At 51.6% G+C, this 25,867-nt stretch overlaps 1 protein-coding gene across 5 annotated transcripts in view; it reads right to left on the reverse strand.

Annotated features, from left to right (window-relative positions):
- CACNA1A (calcium voltage-gated channel subunit alpha1 A) overlaps positions 1 to 25,867 on the reverse strand; it is a 259,911-nt gene that overhangs the window by 162,665 nt on the left and 71,379 nt on the right. For all 5 annotated transcript variants that reach the window (XR_012896663.1, XM_075902448.1, XM_075902447.1 and 2 more), the window contains exon 5: positions 17,700 to 17,996. Coding sequence is in view for 4 of the 5 variants with exons in the window: in XM_075902448.1 (XP_075758563.1) it covers positions 17,700 to 17,996 (297 nt within the window). In the remaining variant the exon portion in view is untranslated. The remainder of the gene's footprint in view (positions 1 to 17,699; positions 17,997 to 25,867) is intronic.

Consider the following 25,867-nt stretch of genomic DNA (forward strand, 5'->3'; position numbering starts at 1 on the left):
GAGCCGCGCTGCTGGCCAGCCTGCTACAAAACGTACTGGCGGGGGCGGGGCAAGAAATGCATGTCATCTGTAGTATTAACTTATAGGCTTTTGCTTATTGGTTAATCGGTTAATCGACTCCACTGTTACATCCCTAGTTTGACTGGATTTTCAACAGAGATTTCAGGCTCCTTTTGAGCCAGCGACTCAGAGCAGAACTGCAGTGGGGCGGGAGGACACAGGCCTCACTTGGACGGCATGCCCTTGCTCCCTCGCTCAGGGCCGTCACAACAGCCTGCAGGTGCTACACATCCCATGACCTTCCAAGCATCACCCCTGCTAAAGCTAACCCCGCCGGCGGCTGCCACCAGCTTTCGTTCCACCAGCAGATGGGACAGTCCCCGGTGGCTCTTCCAGATCAGGAATCCGGGAGGGGGGCAAGGGGAGCTTTAATTTTTGCAGTCAGGGAAAACTCTAGAGGCAGGTAATTCAAGGCGCTGTTTGCCTCAGCAGAAAGCAGCCGCTGAGAGGACTGTGTGCAGCTAGCAAGCTTCCGACACTTTTGCAAGGTCTCTGAGGCCCCGCCTCCTGCTGCTGCTGGTAAGGACAGAGCTGCAGCCTCCCACAGGAAGTCGGGGCAGGGATGCGAATCCAACCCATTGGCAAGACAGGGAATGGAGTGTTGCCCGCCTAAATGTGCCAAGACCCCCCGAGCCGGTGGAAAAGCCAGCCGAAGGAGGGCTCTGTGGCCGGGGGCCCAGCTAGTCTCTTTTAGAGAGGCTCCCTTGAGCATTGTGGGGTCTGGCTGGAATCTCTCCCTTATTAGGGTGTACACGAAGCTGTGGGAATCAGCATAAAATGACAGGCTGAGACTGATCTTGGGCAGACAGACACCACCACTCACAGCACCTTTAACCATCATTTAAAGCCATACCTCTCAAAGGAGGTTACGAACAGCATCCCCGTTTTACTGATGGGGAAACTGAGGCACAGGCAGAGGAAAGTGACTTGTCTGGAGTCACCCAGCAGCTAAGTTAGGAACAGACCCGAGGTCTCCTGAGTCCTAAAGCCACTGCTTTACCGAGAAGGCCATACCAGCTCCCGAGTCAGCCACCCAGCCATGTGTACATCAAGGCCACCATCCTGCCCCACGTACCGGGGACTAGGCAGAGATCTTCAGCGCTAGAAGCCTGAGTTTCAATCGCCTGCATGAAAGCGCCCGAGCTGGGACTGTAACATGCCCGTGTTTCCTGTGGACTGAGCAGACAGCACACGACGGGGAGCTGGATACACCTGTCTGCAGCCAAACATGCAGAGAGGTTTCCAAGGGCTCAGACGAGGAGGGGAAGAGGAACGGCACTTTAACCCCCTGCAGGCCCGTTTCCCAATAACACTGTGGCCAAAGGATTTCCCCTCCTTCCACACAGGCTCCTCACATCTTGATGTGTTCCTGCTGGGGCGCATCCCACTCCGCTCTCCACCTCAACCATCGTGCCCCCTCTCTGGACATGCCACCCAGGTAACATCGATTTCTCTCCAGCCAGCCTCCAACATCCCAGTTCCATTGGCCAGCCACTTTCTGCATGGGCCTGAGTCTCCCATCACTAGCACTGCTCTAAACCCTCGGGGTATGTCTACACTACCCTCCTAGTTCGAACTAGGAGGGTAATGTATGCATACCGCACTTGCTAATGAAGCCCGGGATTTGAATTTCCCGGGCTTCATTAGCATAAGCGGGGAGCCGCCATTTTTAAATCCCCGCTGCTTCGAACCCCGTGCAGCGCGGCTACACGGGGCTCGAAATAGGTAGTTCGGACTAGGGTGCCTATTCCGAACTACCGGTACACCTCGTTTCACGAGGAGTAACTGTAGTTCGGAATAGGAACCTAGTCCGAACTACCTAGTTCGAGCCCCGTGTAGCCGCGCTGCACGGGGTTCGAAGCAGCGGGGATTTAAAAATGGCGGCTCCCCGCTTATGCTAATGAAGCCCGGGAAATTCAAATCCCGGGCTTCATTAGCAAGTGCGGTATGCCTACATTACCCCGCTAGTTCGAACTAGCGGGGTAGTGTAGACATACCCTCGGTGAGGCCAAGGGAACTAGCACTGCAAAATGAGACCTGTCTTTATTTTGGACATTAACTTACACACCTGGGGCTAGGGATGTAAAATCCCATTCGATTCGTTAACCGGGTAAACTTTACGTGTAACCAGTTAACTGGTTAAACAGGCGTTGGTGGGGAGCGGGGAGGGCGCTTCAGCCCACCTGGGCTAACGTGGCCCCCTGGCCTGCCACGGATGGGCTGGAGCACCCCTGCCTGCAGCACACCTGGGCCAGGCCCACCTGTATACACCCGGGCTAGAGCACCCCCTGCCTAAGGTGGGCTGCTCCAGCCCCCACTCATTATCCATAACTGATAAGCCTCACCCGTGAAGGGTGAGGTTTCCTGGTCACACCCCTGCCTGGGGCTAGAGTCTGACCTCAGTCACACCTGTGATAAATCGGAAGTCTACCCCTTAGATTTCCAAGGCACATCCTCCAGCTCCACACTGGCGTAGATGAGATCAGCATCAGGAACACCGGGGCAGTACGTGCTAGTTAAAGCAAAGCCCAGAAGCCCCAAATCTCAACTCCTGCCATGAACACGGATTCTATCAAAACAAGGGCTTAGAAAAGCGAAAAGCAAGAGAAACAGATGTATGAATTGTCTTTGTACTCCCAGCAGACATGGTTATGGAAAATAAACAGTCCCATTTAGCATCCCGTGCTTTAGGGCCCAGTACGAAGAGGAAAACTGAGCAGAAACCAAATCGAAACGGAGCTCGCTCGAGTACAGAGCTGGGCGATTTACAAAAATGTGCAGCTGGTATGAAAGCAGGGTAAGGGACACTTCTGAGGTCTCTTCCAGCCCTACGAGTCTATGAACAGTTCCACTCATTTGCACAAGCTGAGGACCCAGGCCTGACTTCCTGTGTTACAGTAAAAGCTCTGTTATCAGACACTCACCTACCCTGAAAGCTCACTGAAGCGGCATTCGGACGTCTCCCAGTACAACTCTTCAGTCGAGTCACCAGGACGAATACGCTGCCCCGCGCATTATGTGACTGCACAGTCTGCACTCTACTTTTATGCAAAAAAGGCAGAGGACAAGCAGCCTGCAATCAGGACCCTGACACAATCCTGGGTGTGTCAGGGTCAATAGAGGTTCAGCCCAATCTACCACACCGTCTTCCTCCACAGTGAGAACTGATGCGGATAATGACCCTGGCACTGCAAGATGCTGAAGTGCCTTCTGAGGCATCAAAGGCAGATTCACTCCTGTTCCCTGCAGCTGTCGTGGGGAATGTATTTTCCGTGGTCTGCGCTATGCTGCCCATAGGGATGTGCAGTGTCATAAGAAGAGCAACAAAAATGATGAAAGGTCTAGAAACCATGGCCTGTGAGGGAAGCCTGAAAGAACTGGGTGTGTGTAGTTTAGAAAAGAGCAGACTGGGAGGGGACATGATAGCAGTTTTCAGGTATCTCAACAGATGTTACAAGGAGGAGGGAGAAAAATTGTTCTCCTTGACCTCTGAGGACAGGGCAAGAAGCAATGGGCTTAAATTGCAGCAAGAGAGATTTAGGTTGGACATAAGGACAAATTTCCTAACTGTCAGGGTGGTTGAGCACTGGAAAAAATTGCCTAAGGGGGTTGTGGAATCTCCATCTCTGGAGATATTTAAGAGCAGGTTAGACAGACACCTGTCAGGGATTAGCTAGACGGTGCTTGGTCCGGCCGTGAGGGTAGGGGACTGGACTCGAGGGCCTTTCCAGTTCTCTAGTGTGCTATGATTCTAAGATAACCCCCTGTATAGAAAGCATCACCTGTATACACCCATGTGCTTCCAGAAACCAACCACTCTGCAGTGCAGTGCTGCTGCTGGATTAGGGACTCCCTGTGTACTATTTTATACTTTATTCATTTTATTGTCCAGGTTGAACCTCTCTAGTCTGGCACCCTGGGGACCGGACCGGTGCCGAACCAAAGAATTTGCTGGACCATGGGAGGTCAATATCATCTAGCAGCATTACCAATACTGCCACTGCTTGCTGGGCTCTTAGAAGATACCTTGGGGTAAATTAGGGTATGTCTACACTACCCCCCTAGTTCGAAGTAGGGGGGTAGTGTAGACATACTCTTAGAGTGAAATAAGGGCACAGAACACTGAGAGCCAAGACTGGGGGCTGTAAACACACTTTATGGGACCATGAGTAACGTGGCCACCCCCATGACAAGTGGCCCTCCAGCTAACTCAAATCATGTCAGGCCACGGAGTAACCAGACCCGAGAGTGCCGGACTAGAGAGGTTCAACCTGTGTTATAATTCTTTGCCAAGTGAGATTCCATCAGTTAGCTGGCATGGCCGATTCCCCCAACGGACTGGGTAACAGAGCTTTCATGCCACACTCTCAGGGTATGTCTACACTACCCCGCTAGTTCGAACTAGCGGGGTAATGTATGCATACCGCACTTGCTAATGAAGCCCGGGATTTGAATTTCCCGGGCTTCATTAGCATAAGCGGGGAGCCGCCATTTTTAAATCCCCGCTGCTTCGAACCCCGTGTAGCGCGGCTACACGGGGCTCGAACTAGGTAGTTCGGACTAGGGTCCTATTCCGAACTACCGTTACTCCTCGTGAAACGAGGTGTACCGGTAGTTCGGAATAGGCACCCTAGTCCGAACTACCTAGTTCGAGCCCCGTGTAGCCGCGCTACACGGGGTTCGAAGCAGCGGGGATTTAAAAATGGCGGCTCCCCGCTTATGCTAATGAAGCCCGGGAAATTCAAATCCCGGGCTTCATTAGCAAGTGCGGTATGCATACATTACCCCGCTAGTTCGAACTAGCGGGGTAGTGTAGACATACCCTCAGATATTAGTAACACAATGAAGGACAATGTTTGTTGTTTCAATCAGATGTGGCCCAATTCAAACTTGCCCTGCACCTTCACTAGTCAAGGGCATAAACGCAAAGGGCGTGCACAGTGAGTGCACAAAGCTACTGCACGGGTATGGTGGCATTTTGCACTTGTTTTGCACGGTACTGCACTCAGACACGGGTGGGTCAGGCTCTGTGCGTGTTTACACCTGAGCAAAGATGATGCAAATCACCATTTTGATGTGATAACATTTTGCACCCACTCTGAATGCATGTAAATGGTGCATGCTGTGGGACAGGGAGAATCAGGCCTGTGATTTTTTTCTAAGCTGCACTAAAAAGCACCAAAAGACAGTGGAAATTTTACAGCTGCAATGGGGGGGAGGGGAATGTTGTAATGTGTCAGAGCTGGTTTCAAGGGCTAAGAATCTGGGTCGTCTTTTTTGCAGAGCATCTGGCTGCTTTTGCTGACCTGCAGCCCTCATTCGTACAAGTCACCAGGCTGATTTCGGAGAGCAAGGGGACTATAAGTGAGCCCCTTGGTTTGAATGCTGAGGAGTGGAGCCCTGGAGTTCTCCCTGGAAGATGGCTTTCTTCCCCTCCCAGCCTGCCGCTGCACAGATCCAACAACAAAACCAGGGTCTGACAGCCCTCCGGCCTGGCCTTCTTACGCAGGCTAGTGCTTGTGGGCAAGCGGAGGTAGGGCCTGCGCTAGCTAACAGTGGCCACTCGCTGGTGGGGCAATCCTCCCTGAGTTCAAGGGAGTGACACACGAGACAGCTCCATCTCCCTGGCTCTATGTCTGTTTTAGAACCAGTAGCAGAAAGCTAGACACAGGTGCACTCTCTATGGTGGTACAGGCTCCTGGCCTGATCTTCCAGGATAGAATAATAGAAACCTAGAACACTAGAACTGGAAGGGCCCTCGAGAGGTCATTGAGTCCAGTTCCTGCCCTCACAGCAAGACCAAGCACCATCTAGACCATCCCTGACAAGTGTCTGTCCAACCTGCTCTTCAATATCTCAATGAAGGAGATTCCACAGCCTCCCTAGGCAATTTATTTCTGTGTTTAACCACCCTGACAATTAGGAAGTGTGACGGCGCATTGGGGGTTCCCCGTCTCCTGCACCCCGAAATGGCACAAACAGACTGCACCAGCCAGTGGAATTGAGGGTGGTTTATTGCTCCTCCAGCACAGCGCAGCACAGATGTAATCTGGTTACAGGAACTGGGCTAGGATGCCTCAGGCCCCCTTGAGATGTGGGAGACTGGGCCCCTAAACTCCAGCCCCTTCCCCTAGGCTCTCCTCCATGCCCTCAGACAGCCAGCAACCAACTCCCTAACTTCCAGCCCTGCCCCCCAGCCAGGGCAGCATTCCACCTTCCTTTGTTCCTCTCCATGGGGGGTGTCTGGCCACTGGTTCAACAAGTTTGGCATTACCTCTGCCTAGTGAGGTTTTCCCTGCTGGGTCTTGCTTCAGACAGCAGGGGTCACCACAGCCCAGCAAGTACCCCCACTACGTCACAGGAAGCTTTTCCTAATGTCCAGCCTAAGCCTCCCTTGCTGCAGTTTAAGCCCATTGCTTCTCGTCCTATTCTCAGAGGCCAAGGAGAAAATTTTTTCTCCCTTCTCCTTGTGACACCCTTTTAGATACTTGAAAACCGCTATCATGTCCCCTCTCAGTCTTCTCCTTTCCAAACTAAACAAGCTCAATTTCAATATTTCTTCCTAGCTCATGTTCTCTAGACTTTTAATCATTCTTGTTGCTCTTCTCTGGACCTTCTCCAATTTCTCCACATCTTTCTTGAAATGTGGTGCCCAGACCTGGACACAATGCTCCAATTGAGGCCTGATCAGTGCAGAGTAGAGCGGAAGAATGACTTCTCGTGTCTTGCTCACAACACTCCTGTTAATGCATCCATTAACATTTTAGCCAGAAGCAAATTTGTTTATGGCTGTTTTTTAATTCCTGGGAAAACAAGATCTTCACAGGAAATCCAGAATGAAACTTCAGAAGAAGTGCTCCAGGCTGAGACATCAGTACCAAGCAACACACACACAGCCCCAATCTCTCCTCGAGTCTCAACTCAGTTGCAATGCCTCTCTGAAGCCAGCCATTGGACGGAGGTTAGATGGAGGGAGAGATGGGCATAGCTTACTTGTACCGATTGAACCTCTCTAGTCCAGAATTCTCTGGTCCAGAAACATCCATTGTCCGGCATGATGTTAGTACGCCGGATGTCTACTTTTCATGGGTGTAACCAAGTTTCCCACAGTCCCATAAAGTTTGTTTTCAGCCACCGGTCCTAATTTATCCTAAATGTCCTCTAACAGCCCAGCGGCAGTGCTGGCAATGCTGCTAGACAATATTGACCTCCTGTGGTCCATAAAATTCTCTGGTTCAGAACTGATCAGGTCCCGAGGGTGCTGGACTAGAGAGGTTCCACCTGTACTTCATTTGTATTTTTAAAACGTACAATTCAAATGTGTCTAATGTATAGATTTAATTCCATTCTTCACCCTGATCTTTCATCCGTCCCAGGTTTTGTTCAGCATGTTGGTTCTTCTAGAGGGTGGCTATGTACTCCGATGTACAGCACCCAGCATATTAAGGCCCGAATTCTGACTGGGGCCTTTGGGGACTAATGTGATGTACATATCAGATGCTAACAGTACACGCTCCCATGGGTCCTGGAATCTTCCACTATCTAAGAAGTTCCAAAACTGAAAACCTAAATTCAAAGCATGTGAAAGTCAAGGGAGACTTTCCACAGACCTGTGTGGGCTCTGAATTCAGACCCCATCCCAGATTCATTTGAAAAACTTGCCCAATAATAACCAGATCAAAGACTAAGCCAGATGCCCAGGGTGTAAATAACTGTGCTGCCAAACCCCCTCTCCCTCAAAGCCACCTGACTGCAATTCCAGGGAATAAATCAGCCACATGCTGCTTACTGTAGTTCATTTAATTGTACCCTATCGACAACCAACTTTCTCCTTATCGATCTTACTTGTACTACAGCAGAGCCTAAAGGTCTCCACCAAGATTTGAGCTTGGCACTGTCTGCGGAAGGAACTCAACCCAGACCCTCCCCAGGAGGTTATGTAACCCATGGCTGAGAGTGTGCTCCAGCACTCCACTGGTGCCTAATCCCCAGAGGAGAGGCGTGTGTCAGGGAGCTGGAGCAGCTCATAAATTCAGCTCTGGAGGTCCCTGTCTCAACCCTCGGTGTGTCCCTTAAGATAGTGTCCAACACACTTACAACCTGAGGCTCTGGTCCTACTAGCACATTTTGACTTTGCTACCTGAAGTAGTCCCAATTCAGATGGAACCTCTCTAGTCCGGCACCCTGGGGACCTGATCGGTGCCGAATAAGAGAATTTGCCGGACCACAGGCGGTCAATATTGTCTAGCAGTACTGCCAACACTTCTACTCCTTACTGGGCTCTGAGAAGACATTTAGGGTAAACTGAAGCTAAATAACAGCACAGGACACGGAGAGCCAGGACTGCAGGCTGTAAACAAACTTTATGGGACCATGGGAAACTTGGCCACCCACATGATAAGTGGCCATCTGGCTAACTAACATCATGCCAGACCTCGGATGTTGCTGGACCAGACAGTGCCAGACTGCAGTGAAGTTAGGCAGACCTGCGTTTGCAGCACCAGGAGCTAGACGGATTAAGGGTGGGAGAAGGAAAGCATCACCCCCATTTTACAACTGGTGAAACTGAGGCACAGAAATAATGAAGTAAATTGCCCAAGGTCAGCTTCTGAGCCGTAACCCAGCACCTTAACACTAGGCCACCCTGTGCCAACTGAGTGTGAATACATATTTTAAAATGTAAGTCCGTTGCTAGGGCAGGACCAGTAAAGGGAATCACTCTCTGTTGGCCACGGGTGGAACAGTTTTGTCATTGAAGGGTGTTTGATCAGCCACTTACCACCAACCCCAGGGTCTGTAAAAAATCCTAGTGAAATCCATCAAACACTAGCCCAAGTAGGGATGTTAAATCTCGGTTAATTGAATAGTCAAGTGAAAACCAGCTTCCCTGGTGGACTGGCTGCTTGTTGCCCCGTGCTGCTGCCTCTGATACAGCACTGCCTCTGTCGGGGGTAGCGTCTGAGCTCCCAGGCCCAGCATGAACTGGAACTGAGCCAGGCTGTCTGCTCACCTAGCCCCTAATATACTTTAAATGCAGAGCTGCAGCGGGGGTAGGTCCCAGACCCAACGCAAGCCAGGACTGAGCCAGGCTGCTGGCCAGTGTACTGGTGGGCGGGGGGAATGCAAGCAGTCTATAGCATTAACCGATAAGCTTTTGCTTATCAGTTAATCGACTACTCCTGCGTTTCTCAAACTGTGGGTCCTGACCCCCCGGGCGGTTGCGAGCAACTTAGAGGGGGGTTACAGTAGCACAAAGTTTAAGAAACCCTGGACTACACTATTACATACCTAGCCTGAGGGTTACTATTCATCCAGCCCTGTTGATGCCACTGCTCCAACAGGCTTCTGTTACCGTCTTTTCCTATGGGTGTGTCTAGACTGGCAAGATTTTGCGCAAAAGCAGCCGCTTTAGCGCAAAACTTTGCCAGCTGTCTACACTGGCCGCTTGAATTTGCGCAAGAACACTGACTTTGTAATGTACAAAATCAGTGCTTCTTGTGCAAATACTTTCCCGCTCCCGCTCAGGAAAAAGCCCTCTTGCACAATAATACTTGCTCAAGAGGGCCAGTGTAGACAGGGAAGAATTGTTTTGTGCAAAAAAAGCCCCGATGGCTAAAATGGCGATCAGGGCTTTTTTGCGCAAAATCGCGTCTAGACTGGCCATGGATGCTTTTGCGCAAAGGCGCTTGCCAATCTAGACGCTCTTTTGCGGAAATACTTTCAACGGAAAAGCTTTTCCATTAAAAGTATTTCCGCAAAATCATGCTAGTCTAGACGTAGCCTCCCTGTCTGCACTCCGCTTTTTCTTTTCTCTCTCAGGTCACAGTGCGTCTTCTCTTGAGGCATCATCTATGTCTCTCTCCTCTTCTCTCTCTCACTTCTTCCTCCTATGGTTTGTGTTTTTCTTTCTCCACAGTTTGTTCTTCTGCTTTTATATTTTCTGTCTCCTTCTAGCTCCCACTTCTTTCTTCCCAAGGTCACATACACTCACTCCCCCATTGCTTATTGGTATTACTTGGACTGCAGTAGCACCTAGTAGTGCCAGTCATGGCCCAGAAAAGACCCTGCTGTGCTGGGCACTTACTGTAGTTAGTAGGTGCATTATGTAGCCACTAGGAACCCCAGGACCAGCGTTTCCACTAAGCAGAGCGTTTGGGTGGCCGTCCAGGAGAGATTCACATGCCACCCAGCTGATAAGCAGAGCGCCCACAGCCGGCAGCATGTGTTTCTACTGGCTGTGCACATCCCTTGGTGCATATAACAACATTTATTCTGCACATGGATGGAAAGAATTAGAGAGACCATTGACCCGAACCCCACTGTAGTTGGGTCTGTCTGTTATTTATTAGGTGCATTAAAATAGGGCTTAGACTCCATAATGGCCTAGGGATGATGCAGGGTGTGGTACAGCCACCAAATAAAAGACGGTACTTCCAGTCTACATACAGCGTGTTCTCTTTTCTCACCTTTTCATCCCTCCCACTTTCTCACCCATCCAATCCCACAGCCACCCATTCACCCACAAAGAAGGCTTGGGGATGTGGCTAGATACGTGATAGCCAAAGAAATAAATCTACTAGTCACAGACCAACGTACCAGTGGCAGTGCCCGTCTGAGAAGCCAACCCCCTCTACTGAATGACTGGGTTAAGGGAAAGGGTTGTGGGATTTCCACCAGGGTGCAGTCTTTGGATCCTGCGCAGGGGCTCCTCGTTTGGCTAGTGTGGGTCTGTCTCCAACTCCCCACAGCCCATCTCTTATTAGAAGGGCGCGGGGGGGGGGGGGAGAGTTCTTATTTTCCCATCTTTTGGCAGCTGCATGAGGGGTGGGCATAACATGCGGTCGCCTCTCTCCTACCCCTCCACAAACTCTCCCCTTGGTTTAAATCAGGAATGATTCCCAGCTCAAATCAATGGAGTTACATTGGTATAAGTGAGAGGCGACTCCGGCCCTCTTTTTCTGTTCTTCTCTCAAGGTATCTGTGGTTCTCCCAGCAGCTCCACAGAGCTTTCCCAAGCTGCAGCAGCAGACTGAAAATGGCCAGATTTCCTTGCCTACCATTTCTACCCCCGGGATTTATACGACCAGAAACAAAACTCAAAGACTTTCATTCATAAGAACATAAGAATGGCCATACGGGGTCAGACCAAAGGTCCATCTAGCCCAGTAGCCTATCTGCTGACAGTGGCCAGCACCAGGTGCCCCAGAGAGGGTGGACCGAAGACAATGATCAAGAGATTTGTCTCCTGCCATCCCTCTCCAGTCTCTGACAAACAGAGGCCAGGGACACCATTTCTATCCCCTGGCTAATAGCCTTTTATGGCCCTAACCTCCATGAAATTATCTACCTTCTCTTTAAACTCTATGGGTATGTCTACACTACAGTGCTAATTCGAACTAACTTAGTTCAAATTAGTTAATTCGAACTAAGCTAATTCGAACTAACGCATCTAGAACTAAAAACTAGTTCGAATTAGCGTTTTGCTAATTCGAACTAGCACGTCCACATTAAGTTAAGGATGGCCGGAAGCAGTGCCGGCAGGGCATCAGAGGAGGACTTAGAGCGTGGAGCTGCTGTCTCAGGCTAGCAGAGGGCTGTGCTTAAAAGGTCCCGACCCCCACCCCGGACAGACAGTTCTCAGGGGTGCCCCGCTTGCAAAGCAGTCCTGGCTTGGATTGCCCGGAGTACCCACACTGGGCACATCACAACACTCGGCCATCAGACCGGCTGCACTTGCCGCAGGCTGCCATCTGGGGAGAGGGGACAATTGGGGGGCTGCAGGAGAGCTTCCACTCCCAGAAGCCCGCAGAGCCAGCCCAGTCCTCCCCATCGAGGGCGCGTACCCCATTCCTCCCTCACCTCCTTCCACTTACCCTTCCCTAGCCCCTCTTCTTGATGTACAAAATAAAGGACAATTGTGTTCAAAAATGGAATCTGTCTTTACTGAACAAAACTGGGGGAGACTGGGAAAAGGAGGTGGGAGAGGGGAAGAGAGAGGCTGGGAGAGGGGAGGGCAACTACAATGATCAGGGGTTGGGAACAGGTCCCATATGAAGAGAGGCTAAAGAGACTGGGACTTCTCAGCTTAGAAAAGAGAAGACGGAAGGGGGACAGGATAGAGGTCCCTAAAAGCAGGAATTGGGTGGAGAGGGTGCATACAGAAAAGTTCTTTATTAGTTCCCATAAAGAAGGACTAGAGGACACCAAAGGAAAGGAATGGGTAGCAGGCTTCAAACTAGTAACAAAAAGTTGTTCTTCACAAAGCAAAGAGTCAACCTGTGGAACTCCTTGCTGCAGGAGGCTGTGAAGGCTAGAACTAGAACAGAGTTTAAAGGGAAGTGAGATCAAGTCATGGAGGTTGGGTCCATGGAGTGCTATTAGCCAGGGGGTAGGAGTGGTGTCCCTGCCCAAGGTTTGTGGAAGGCTGGAGAGGGATGGCACGAGACAAATGGCTTGGTCACTGTCTTCGGTCCATCCCCTCCAGGGTTCCTAGGGTTGGCCGCTGTCGGCAGACAGGCTACTGGGCTAGATGGACCTTTGGTCTGACCCAGGACAGCCATTCTAAGCTCAGGGCTCAGGGTCAGGGGTCTCAGTGGACCACCTTGATTTTCATGCACACCTGCTCCTGGGTGGCCAGGTTGGCAGCTCTCCTGCCCTAGCCGGCCACTTTCCTGTGCCTAGTGTGGAGGTCGTGGACGAGGTCCATGATGTCCGCACTAGCCCAGGTGGGTGCCCACCTCTTGTGGTCCCGGGCAAGCTCCCGGGAGCCGCCAGCCTGGTCCCAGGAAGAGGGGGAGGGCTGGGGGGCATCGGGTGGGTGGCTCGATCCGTGCCAGGTACAGGGTCTGCTGGCTGGGTGCTGGCAGGCTTGCACCTGGCACGGGCACCGTAGCCAGCCCATGCCCCTTTAAGGGGTCTGGGGCCAGGAGGGGGGCAGACGAGTTTCCCTGGTGTTGGCCAGAGTGGCCACCAGGGAAACCTGGGGAGGGCTAGCCTCCCACTAGTTCGAATTAAGGGGCTACACACCCCTTCATTCGAACTAGCTAGTTCGAACTAGGCTTAATCCTCGTGGAATGAGGATTACCTAGTTCGAACTAAGCGCTCCGTTAGTTCGAATTAAATTCGAACTAGCGGAGCGCTAGTGTAGCTCCTATGAAAGTTAGTTCGAACTAACGTCCATTAGTTCGAACTAACTTTGTAGTGTAGACATACCCTATGATAGTCCTAGCCTTCACAGCCTCCTCTGGCAAGGAGTTCCACAGGTTGACTACACGCTGTGTGAAGAAGAACTTTCTTTTATTAGTTTTAAACCTGCTACCCATTAAACTGAATGCTACCATTCAGTTTCCACAGTGGCAAGCTCTTGTCAGCTGCAACAGAGGCACTGCAGCAGTCTGGGCAGACTAAGGAAAACAGCAGACTGTCCGTTTACACTTGGTACAAAATGGCGAAGCTTTCTTCCCTACCCTAAGGACAGGGCACTGTTTCTTAAAGGAAACCTTAGATTTGAAAAAGCTGAGGACCACACCTGGGAAAGATTCCTAATCCCCCCGTGCAAGTACATTTTTATATATGTGCATTAAATGAATATTTCAATAGCTGCCTAATTCATACAACAGGATGCAGACAACTATACGAGACCTAATTCTTCTGATTAAACACGTACTGGTCAGTGACTCTTTCTAGACATCTGTACTTGCATGCACACAGCGCATAATTTGTCCACTACACACCTCTTCCACGTCTGTCTTCACTGTCCACGCCAAAATACACTCGTATCCCATTACATAGACCATAGACCATTAACCAAAAGCGTTACTAGTGCTTCAAAACCTAACACAATTCCACGATACAACGGAAATTCTCACTTAAACGCTCAACACCCGATCTCACTTGCTGCATGGCGAAACGGGAGCTATTCCACGTTGTTCAATGCAATGCCGATTCACACCAGCATAACTGAGTTCTGAATCTCTCCCTCTGTCCTTGTTTTACCCAGCTCTGATGAGGTATCCTATCACTGCTCTTTGGAAGCAGGCTCAGCCTCGTCTAGTCATCTGTTCTAGCGCAACATCAGAACTGCAAAATCTAGGCACAAAAGAGGGTGAGTTCAGAAGGACAAGAGTTAGCCTCCAAATTTCTCGCCTATTGTCAATTTCAGGCCTCTCCCCACCCCAAGACATAGTTAGCAGCCTTGCGCATTGCATTCCCCTGGGGTTTTCGGACTTTGCAATGCTGTGCCCAGACTGTCCTTCTAGGCAAACAAGGAGTGGAGGGCGCATACCAGTACTAGTGTATAATCTAATAACACAGAAGATGTGCTGAAATTCCAAACAGGCTCTTAGCACCAGGATGCTGAATATTAGGGTAGTAAAAGCATTAGAAAAAAGACTGTCGGGAATGATCCTGCATTGATTACCGGTAGTATGGCCTATATGAAACCAAAGAGCTTTTATCTATCTCTATCTGCTATGGTTCCAGACACTGAACAGCAAAAACCCTGTTTTTTCATTGTTTCCGCCCCCAAATTCTCCCTAAGGTGAGGGGAGATGTATGCACCAGAAAATGATAGGTCAGAATAATTTGTGTATCTTACTAAGCCAGTGCCCCAAAAACGGTGTGGAAAAAGGATCTTAGCAGAAATCTATCTGACCACCCAGTCTACCGCTTCTTACAGCATTCATCAGCACAGTGTCTAAGCACTGCAGCGCACATGCTCAGTTAGCCAGCTATCAGGCTGGTGAATATCTAAACTGCTTCTCATTGACAAGAAGTATTTGCAAGGGTCAGGTATACCACAGGAATCGAGAGGCAGGTTCTGATTTGAGTTGCACGGGGCATAAATCCCCTTGCTTGAAAGGAACTGCTCCAGATTTACACAGGTGCAAACAAAATTAGAACCTGGTTCCAAAACTGGGTGCTGTAGTTTGGGGGAGGGGGTTTCAATCAAGCTGAGGGGGAACACATGCATCTAGAAATGGCTTGTAGAAAGAGACTTTCTACCCAAAAAAGCTTAAGAGAGGTCCCATGTAGGTAATTTTTCACTGCACTATTTTAACAGAAAGGTATCAGATACCAACAGCATGCCCGTAAGATTACCGGTGAACACACTGGTAAGGGTTTCTCATCCAGATAACTCAATGCATACAGAGATACCTTCTCCCATCCAGCCACCAAGCATCTTGTTCAACCCCAGCTTTCAACAGATGCAAGATCTCTATCAGCCATATTACCAAAGGACAATGCTCCTTTTAAAACTATGCCTTCTAAAATACACCTGGTGGCTTTCCTCAGCCATGTTTTGAGAGGGTGTGGGGCTTTATCTGGTTTTCTGGCTTTCCCTCTAGACAACAGCAAATAAGTAAAAAATCATAATGGAGCATAAGGTATTTACATACCAGAGTTGAAGCATCAGATGCAGACACAGCGATTCCTCAGTTTCTCCACCCAGCTTGGGAAACCACTTCCAATGGAAAGACGCCGCAGATATGCCCATAAGTGGTTCCTAGGTCCATGCTCTCACTCCCAACCCCTCCTTGCTTATGAAATTAAGTTGAAAGCTGGCTGGGGCAGGCCCTGTCCTATTCTGGCAGAGCAATGTGTGGTCCCAGGGTCTGATTCTGCACCCAAATACACGGGAATAGCTGCTGCTGGCTGCAATGGGCACTGTGCCCATGGAGCAGAGAGGGACGTGGCTCCTGTAATCCTGCATACAGAGGTGCACAAATAAAACACTGTCTTTCTCTCTCTCTGGGTTCAATAAACATGGGGCAACATGACCTCTCTGAGGGCTGAATTGGGCTCTGTGTAAAGCCTCACTGACTTGGATAGCGTGACTCCGGACTGGTGTAAACAAGAGCAGAGTCCGGCCCTGTACATGGACAGGTCTGGATAGTGCAAACATGCACCATCCACCCATTGCTGCGTCTGCAGAAAGGCCGTGGGTGGCAGCAGTAAAGACCCAAGCTCCTCAGCCTCCCAATAGCCTTGATTCTTTCTGTCTCAAAACCCCACTGCAAGTGAGACCTCCACCCGCAGCCTTCTCTACGCCCCTCCCTTTGGGCCATACTTCGGGGGCAGGGTGGACTCTGTGCTGTCTGCTCCTCTAGAGACCACAGATCCCCGATCCCCACTCGCTGGACTGAGGGGTTCACTGGGGAACTCCCGTTTCCACTTCTCCTGCACGGGCTCACCTCTCATAGGGAAAGACTCAGGCCCATGGTTCCTCCTTTCACCCCACACACCAACCCCTGCACTGCCTTCTATTGGAAGGTTCATGGCCACTGTGGACGCTGGGCATCTACCCATCTGTGTGGCAGGGGAAGTCCCAAGCCCCCTGCCGATGAACTGTCTCCCCAGTCTGCAATCCAAGCCCTGAGCCCCTCACACTGGGGAAATGCTGTCTGAGCAGGAAGCACCCTAAGCCCCTTCCCCTGGAATGAGGGGACTGGCCAGGTGAGGGGGAGGCAGGGTAGCATGAGCAAGAACATCCGATACCTAGACAGGCGGCAGGGGGCTCAGCATGCAGAGGAAGGTGGGGGTTGGGGCGCAGGGACAGTATAGGGAGGTGAAGTTCTGTGGATGGAGGGATACAGGTGAGCTGACTGGGGTGGGAGTGCATGGGCTGGGGTACATGGGAGGCCCTCATGCTTGGGCCGGGGTGCAAATGGCTACATTCCGGAGCCAGATGTCTGGGAGAAAGGGATGTGCAGACAAAGGGGTGTATGCACGGGTTCTGCACACGCACTATGGGGTGCAGATGAGTGGGTGGCAGGAAACACACATGGACTGGGGGGCCAAAGAGCAGGTGGGGAGATGCATGACTTAGGGGATACAGACAGATGCATAGGTGGGGTGGGTACATATTAAGAGTTGCCAATATGCGGGCAGAGGGAGACATCCACAACAGGGTGCCAGCGCTTCCGTGGGGGGAAGATTCATAGGCTGGGGGGCAGATGCACAGGCAGGGAAAAGATGCATGAGTTAGGGGTGCAGCTGCATAGGTGGGGGTGGCAGCTGCCTGGGGGAAGGTTGCATGCATCTGGGGGCAGCTGCTTGGGTGGGGACTGCATGCATCTGGGGGTGCAACTGCCGGGCTCTGGGGGTTGCATGCATTGAGGGGTGCTGCTGCCTGGCTCTGAGGGGTGCATGCATTGGAGGTGCAGCTGCCTGGCTCTGAGGGGTGCATGCATTGGAGGTGCAGCTGCCTGGCTCTGAGGGGTGCATGCATTGAGGGGTGCTGCTGCCTGGCTCTGAGGGGTGCATGCATTGGAGGTGCAGCTGCCTGGCTCTGAGGGGTGCATGCATTGGAGGTGCAGCTGCCTGGCTCTGAGGGGTGCATGCATTGGAGGTGCTGCTGCCTGGCTCTGAGGGGTGCATGCATTGGAGGTGCAGCTGCCTGGCTCTGAGGGGTGCATGCATTGGAGGTGCAGCTGCCTGGCTCTGAGGGGTGCATGCATTGGAGGTGCAGCTGCCTGGCTTGGGGGGGGGTGCATGCATCGGGGTTGCATCTGCCTGGCTTCGGGGGGGTGCATGCATTAGGGGGGCAGCTGCCTGCTTCTGGGGCTGCATGCATCAGGGGTGCAGCTGCCTGGCTCTGGGGGGTGCCCGAGCCCGGAGGTCCCCAACAGAAAGGATATGGCCATTCGGTGATCTTTTTGGCGTATTTCCTCACCACGTTATCCTCGCTGAAGAGGAAGAGGGACCGGTTGAGAGTCAGGCAGTTCTGCCGGACGGGGATGGGATTGTAGAGAGCCATGGTGCGGGCTCGCTGGGCCATGGACTGCTTGTACATCCTCTGGGCCCCGGGCGGTCCGCCCTGCCGGCTGCCCCCGGCTCCCCGGCCGCCTCCACCGCCCGCCGCGCCCCCGGAGCCCGCTCCCCCGGAGCCGCCAGCCCCGTAGCGAGCCGGCACCTCGTCTCCGAAGCGAGCCATCCTGCAAAGAGCAAAGGGCCGGGGGTTACGCTGCGGAGGCTGCTGCTGGAGGAGAGGCGCGGATCACATCCCATCGGCTGCTGCTGCTGCTGCTGCTTGCGGGGCTTGCAGCAGAGGGAGGGGTGTTCAGGCGGGAGCTCGGCCGGGGAGAGCACCAGAGACCCTGGCCATCCTTCCTCGAGCCTCTCGGGAAAGGGGCCGCTGCGCCCCGCACACGCAGCCCCCCCGAAAAATGCAATGAAACCCCAATGCACCACCCTCCGAAAATGGTGCTCGGCAAGTACAAATCAGACCCCGTCGCTGCACCAACCTCACCCGATTTTTTTTTCCAATTCTAAAAAGAATAATTAGCGAGCCACCCCGCAAAAAAAGAATCGTAACGAAAACAGGCAAGGCACCGCCAGTCCAAAACCAAAACAAAAGCAATTTACAAAAGAATGCCTCCCTACGAGCAAAGTAAATGCATAAATCAAAACAATTGCAATTAAATATAGCAAGTGCAGCTCCTCCTCTCTACCAAAATGCAATTTAAAAAAAATGAATGCACCAACTCCTCACTTCAAACCCTGGGGGTGGGAAAGTGCCCTAAAAATACATAAAATGGGCCAGCAACTATATATTTGCAAAAGCAATTTTTTTTGCAAAAATATCAATAAAAAATGCAACCCTCCCTCTGTCCTGCTCGGCTTGCAAAAAATCTGTGCACACCTGAAAACAAATGTACCCTAACATTTGTTTTTCAAATCAGTGCATTCCCCTCATCCTCACCCCCCAAAATATTAGCAACAGGGAAGAAAACAATAATTTTTAAAAAGCCAAAAAAAAAAATCCCTCCCCCAGGTCTCTGCTTTCACTTGTGCATCATCTTGCTGTCTTCAAAATGTTGCAAGATCTGGAGAGGGAAAAAAAGGCTTTTGGGGGGTCTTGTTTGGCTTCTTAAGATGTAGGCTGGATTTTTTTTCCTGTTGCAATTTCACCAATGGTCCCTTCTTCTGCCTTATTTTTCTTATTATTTTGGTGCGGGTGCGTGCATGTCAATTTTGCATCATCTTGGAGTTGAATGCAGCAAAGAAATCCTGTAAAATCCAGCAATGAAAAAGAAGAGAGAAGTAGCAGGTCCCATCCACCATCTACTCATAAGGGTTTCCTGGATGCTGCAATGTCTAGTATTTTTTCTGCCCTGTATTCCTCCACCTCCTCCTCCTCCTCCTCCTCCTGGGTTATAGCTAAAATAAGACGGTGTTAGAGAGGGAGGGACTGGGAGAGAGAGAGAAAAAAATGGAAAAAAAAAGATCTGATTCACTGGCAGGTTGAGCTATAATGTGCAGCAACTGATCAATTTAATGCAAGCACAGACCATCCCAAAGCCTGAGCAAGGCTTAGCACATGATGGCTTGGGACCAATCAGTAGCTGCTGCCCAACCAAACCCAGTGGAGTTTCTGGGAGAAGAGAGAGACTGAGAGAGAGCAAAGGGAGGTTGGGGCCGATTTTTCTCTCCCCCCCACTCCCTTCCAGTTTGGAAACCCTAGAAATAAACTGCAGTTTCCCTAAGTATGTTCCCAGATGGATTCCTCTGGGGGGCTGAGGATTATACTGGGGAAATGGGGGTCCAAGTCTGCTCCTTGGGCTGCAGTGCTAGTTTCTGGGTCAGTGCAGGTCTCCTGTTTCTTTGTGGGGGCAGGCAGGGAAAGGAGTAAGTGGGCCCTGAATCTCCTCTGACTCTGCCCCAGGTTTAGAACAGCGTAGCTGGGAATTACTCCTGATTTGCCTGAGCAAGAAGAGAACGTGTATGTCTGTGTGTGCATGTCTGTTTATCTGTGTTGTCATGCCTATGAGACACTAAGCGACCTGTACAAACTCTACACAAAACCGACATCTTCCTTGAAAGAGCAACAGCTGGGACGATTGTGAGGGCTCAGTTTCATCCGTGTAAATCCAGAGAAACTCCACCGGCCAGATCCAGGAGTTTCTGTCTTTATTTGGGCAAATTTACTTCCCCTCCCTTCAGTGGGCGCTTGGCCTGAATAAGAAGTGAGGAAGCCTGGGGTAAGGACCTTCAGTTGGGTCCCCCTTTGTTGGTACAGGAGGCCCGACTTGCAACGCGATTGGTTCTGGAGGAAGCGTTGCAAGTCAGGGGTGTCGTAACTCGAACCCACATTTATGGCAGGTGCCATGTGCCGTTGTTAATGCAGGCCGAGGACATAAGTTGGGGATTTCCGGCCCCTTCCGCGCTTACAAAAGTGGTTGTAAGTGCTGGGGTTTGGAACTCGGGCCGTTGCATCTCGGGGGCCTCCTGTATTTTAAGAGAATCCATTGGGAGGGCTATTGTAATATAATTTCCTAAGTGACTTCCATGCAGACTGCTGCTGCAGCCAGCAGCTCATACCTGCTTGCAGTTACACCAGCACACAGTCACTCATACAGTGAAGTCAATAAAGTCTCTCCAGCAAACTCCAGAGCAGAGCAGAACCTGATCTTCTATTATCGTATTGCATCCTGCACAGGGACGGGCACCCTGGATTCCCACTGACTCCCATGGGCCTTACGAGTGCTGAGCACCTCCCAGGATTGGGCCCAGTGGGGTTCAATCCTGAGACAGATGTGCAAATATTTATCCAGCTGCAATGAGCACATTAAGCAGGGGTATGGCCAGGCTCTGCCTGTTAACAGATCTTCCCTGGGTGTGCTCAAGGGGCCATTTAGTTGCATGACTCGGTCCCGGGGGGGGGGGGGGGGGGAGTATTTTCTGACAAACACTTCACTGAACATGAATCAGTCTTGCACTGAGGGCCTGATCCTGCCCTGCTTACTGAAGCAGAATGCCCAGGGAAGGCCATAGGGGTTCTGGCCAAGTGAGGCATGTGCAGTGAATTCTCCTCACCTAGCTAGTGTCCTCACTGCTAGCGTATCACGTTGCTGGGGGCCTCCAGTTCCGCCAGTGTCCATGCGCTGCAGCACGGGCAAGGCGATCGGGGATAGAAAGAACAGCTATTTACCCTCAAGTAATTGGGGTTCTTCGTCCACACGGACTCCATGCTTGGTGCCTATTCAATTCCAAGGCCAGAAGGGACCATTGTGAGCATGTGCAAGGGCCAAAGATCTCCCCAGAAGGCTCCCTCTAGCAGCCCCCTTAGAAACACACCCTATCTTGAATCTAAAACTTCCAGTGAGGAGTCCCCAAAGACCCTGGATAAATGGTTCTAGTGGTTAATTATCAAATTCCTCTTATTTCCAGGGGGAATTTGTCCAGCTTCAGCTTCCAGCCCTAGGGTCATATGAGACCTTTCTCTGCAGGACTGAAGAGCCCCGCTATTAAATATTTGTTCCCCAGGTAGACGCTTAAAGTTATAATCAAGTCACCCCTTAGCCTTCTCTTTGTCAAGCTGAATAGATGGAGCAGCTTGTGTCCATCACTATGAGGCAGGTTTCCTGGCCCTTTAATCATGTTCGTGGCTCTTCGCTGAGTCTCTTTGGTTTATCAACATCCCTCCTGAACGGTGGCCCACAGAACTGGATGCTGGATCCCTGCAGTGGTTGCCAAACAGATTGGGAAAATAGCCCCGGTTTCTGCCTTCCAGAGTCGCATTATGCCTTTTGGTCACAGCGTCACACTAAACTTTAGCTGGGACGATTTGATGTTTCCTCCGTAGCGTTGATAATAAATGTGAAATAGCAGCGGGCCAAGAGCTGATCCACACCTGAGATGCACCCCAGGCAGGTGGGGCCGGGTTCTTTTGGCCAGCAATGTCAAGCAAGGCTCCATCTGTGCCCTAGGTACCCTCCTGCTCTCCAACCTGAGGGTGTATTGTGTGGACCAGGACCAGCCATCCCACTGGTGCACAATCCTGCAGAAGTGGAACTCCACAGGAGCAGGGAAGGAGGGTGCACTGTGGAACCCAGGTGGACAACACGTCTCGAAGAAATACAGTTACTGCAGATCTAGAGTCAGTAATGTTCTCAATTCGAGTGATTGTCCTGGGGACTTAACAAGTGGTTGTTTGATTGGCTGGCATTGGGGAACAGGAGGCCTGCTTACGTGACAACCACAGGACAGCCAATCCGATCCGGCTGCTGCTACTCAGGTACAGTGAGTGTCCTGTAAATGTGAGGACCAGGGAGCTGCTCTACAAACTGCAGATGCAGGAACAGTCCCCAAACAAGGGGCCTTAGCTTGAGGGGGATGGGGTCCGATGTGGCTAGCGCGCTCTACCCTGGATAACTCATAACCTGTCCCTTATACAGGTGCAGACCTATAACTTCAGCAGCAAAGGCCACAGATAGTCCTGTCTAAATAAAAAACCTGTCCTCACTACACCAGCTGTGTGATGCCAACCTTCCCCTGGAGCTGGGTGAGGGCTAGGAGCGGGGTTGGTGAGGCAGCCTTGGGAAGACTCTTGGAGTGAGGTCCAAGACTTCCCCATGCTTATGAGACACTGTATAAAGAGGGCCTGTCATGATGGTCTGCATCTTCCGTCCCCCAGCCAACGGCACCAAGAGATACCGTCTGCCTTGACAGGCAGCACAGAGAAAGGTTGCCAAGGGCTCAGAGGGAAGACCTATCCCCTTTGCTACCATGATACTGTGGTCTCAAGGAAGAAGGATTCTTGAATGAGGGGAAATGTCCACGAAGACCTTCCGGGATGGGAAGCTACAGATACGTCTCCTAGCAGGACTTTTATGGAAGTGATGGAAAGCCCAGACTGTTTTAGGGCTGGAAAATAGCCCCCTATCACTGACACTGATGTTAAGGGCACAGCTGGTGCTGAGCTGCCCAAATAGAAAATATCTTCCATGTTGGGCTTCCAGCTTGCAGGTCCATGTTTGAAACTGCAGCATCACTAGGTCTTAAAAGCCTGGTGGTTTAGCTCAGCCTGCATGGGTGGGGAGAGAGCTAGATTAACTAAAATTCACCCAAGGACTTGCCTGAACAGGGGAAGAGCTCACCCTGGCTGGTGAGTACTAACACCCCCGGGGGGCACTTTTACTGCACAATAACAGTGCCATGTGCCCATGAGCTGGGTGCATTTTGGAAGTATCCTGAGCGTAGCCACCCGAGGGCCCTGTTAGTGCGCAGCGGTGGTGTCGGCACAGGGAGTGAGAGTAGCGGTCACAATGCCTTCGAGCCTGATTGCTCGTCATTCCTGGGCTAATTCATAGGGATCCTGGGAATTCACAGGGATGAACAAGTAGTGGCTTCTCCTGGCCCCGGGCTGGGAAATTGGGGTCTGTTGCTGCCCCACATGGAGAATTCCCAGCAAGATGGAGCTCAGAGGCATTCCGGCATCTTTACGATGTGCTGGAGTGTTTCCTGAATCGATGACTCAGCAGGAAAGGGTCTAGGTGGTTTTATTATCTGCACTATGTATATACCCGCCCCCCCACTACCGTAGTATTGGAACACCTCCTATGCTAACCCCCACACCCGCTGGTGAGGCTGGGCAATGCTATTATCCCCAGGGCACCGATAAGAAACCGAGGCACCGAGAGACTGACTTGCCTAAAGTCAAACAGGAAATTGAGCTTGGGTCTGTTAATGCTTTGGACCGGGCTTCCTCTCTCAGCATAAAGCAGCGCGGTTTGGAAGATGCTGCTCTCCTAGTGGAATCAGGCAATCCTAGCCAGCTCGCAAAGCAGCCTGTAGCAATCGGATCGAGATATTTGTTCTAATCTGTTAACTGGGGATTTAATTTCCCAGCCAGTCCCTGATTCCGCAAGTAAGATTAGCGTATGGGGGGGGGGGGGAGGAATTACAATCCTTCTCAGACGGTTTGATTTAATTTACCAGAGCTCCTTATTAGAAGGGATGGCTACAATCAACCTAAATCATATTTTGCTCCTAAAACATTTATAAAAACAACACACTAGGACTTACAAAGAAGCCCTCTAGCCTGGTTGCCCACAGGAGGAGGAACCAAGGCTTGGGGTCTTGTCCTAGCTCTCCTACTTGTCTGGTAGGTGACAAATTGCATCTTCTTTTAGTCCTGCAGATTGCCCCTCCGTGAAGAGGAAACAGCAATACTGATCCATCTGTGCAAAGTACTGGGAGACACTAGATGAGACAGCACCCTAGATAAGTCAGGTATTCAGAATATATAGCTTGAATGGGCTTGAATTTCTGAGTCAAGGGCAGGCCAGACTCAAAGCCACAGTGACCAGCAGTTGTTAGCAGTAGAGAACGTTGAATGGTATGTTACATATATTGATTAAGTTAACCCAGGTGGCCATGTGACAGCTGGGGACCTTTTAGGGAGAGTGGCCACCCTGTTGTCCCATTCCGAAAGTGGGAATCACTTCATTCCAAAGAGACAATAAAGCTCCCTGGTCCCATTGAGGTCAATGACAAAACTCCCATTGACTTCAATGGGGCCACGATTGGCCTCCTGTTTCTAGCACTGTAATGTGACTAGAGAAGGGGCTTTCACCCTGGTGCTGATCCAGGACTGAAGGGGACGGGGTCTCCTGGGCTGGAGTCATTGGGGGAAGGCATGGGAGGAAGAAACCGCAACTAGCAGATATGCTGCTTTCATTTTGCTCAGGGGCTATTTGAAGCCACCCTGGACACAGCAGAGGAAGAGCCAGCAGGGATGGCGCAGGGGCAGAGGGAAGGAGAAAGGTGTGTGGGAAATGCTCGCCACCCAGACTCCAGGCCTTGAGCTGCATCCGGCTCTGGTGTGAACCCAGGCTGAATCCTGCCTTCCAGCCCAGCCTGTGAAAAATGGATCTGGCATGGGAAAGTGACACAGCACTTGCAACAAGCCTGATCATGCTCTGGTTGAAGCTGGCAGGAGCTTTGCCCCAGTTTGAAAGGGAGCCGGAGTGGAAGCTCCATCCTGCAGGGAACTGAGCGCCCCACCTCCCGTGTGTGTGAAACACTTTGGTCTCACTATAGCATTGGGCTGCATGTCCAGGTGAAAACAATTGCTTCAGGAGGTCAGACCAGGTGAGCTCGGGTCCCTTCTGGCCATATACTCCAAAATGAGGCGTTTGTCTACATGGGAGCAGACAGACCCACCCCAACTCCACCTGAGCTAGTGCACAGGAGGGACTAGTCCCCTGGGAGCTTGCAAAGGATCAGCTCGCCCTGCCCATGTGAAACTGCTGGATCGGAGCTGGGAGCAGTGCTTTCCAGGTCTCAGGTAGCTATCTATGCCAGGGGCTGCCTGCTGTCCATCCCAGGTAATGCAAGGCGGGTGCAGGGTAAGAGCTCAGGGAAGGGAGAGACACCTGGGGAGCAAAGACAAGGGCAGGGCTCAGGGTGAGGGAGGGAAGAGCTGTGAATGGGAGCCGAAGGTGGGGGGGGGGGCTGGGAAAACAGAAGGGGTGAGGCGTGGGAAGGCAGAGGTACAGGCAGGTGGTGGGGGGTGGATTCTGAGAGGTGAGGCCAAAGAGTTCACATTTGCTCTCCCTGCCCCCACCGACATGGGTGGGGCCTCGAGAAGACCCCGATTAATGGGCTTCTCTGCTTCTCCTTGACGACATGCCCAGGCACAGGCAGGCTGACATCTCTGGGGAAAACGCCTCCTGCCTGATCCCCTTCCAGACCCGCTTCGGGACCGTTCTGGATGCGGAGTTGAGGCCAGAGGCGCAAGGCCGCCAGCCACGGGCCAGCACTGCTGTGCACTTCTTGCAGAGGTCACTTGGGTCAGTGGATTCCCAGGTCCCCACAATCGCTTCCTTGGCATGTCTCTCCATGGCTCCTGCGGGGTGCACAGGGGCTACTGCTGCATGAGGGCAGCCCTGTCTTGGAGAAGGGTGTTAAGAGATACAAGGACAATTTTCACCCTGAGCTACTCATAACTGAGAGGGGAACCCAAAAAGGTTCCAAGACTTCGTTGGAGGGAAGTCAGGTGAGTTCTTACGGGTTCTGAAGC

Source organism: Pelodiscus sinensis, chromosome 19, assembly GCF_049634645.1.
Source record: "Pelodiscus sinensis isolate JC-2024 chromosome 19, ASM4963464v1, whole genome shotgun sequence".
Classification (NCBI taxonomy): domain Eukaryota; kingdom Metazoa; phylum Chordata; order Testudines; family Trionychidae; genus Pelodiscus; species Pelodiscus sinensis.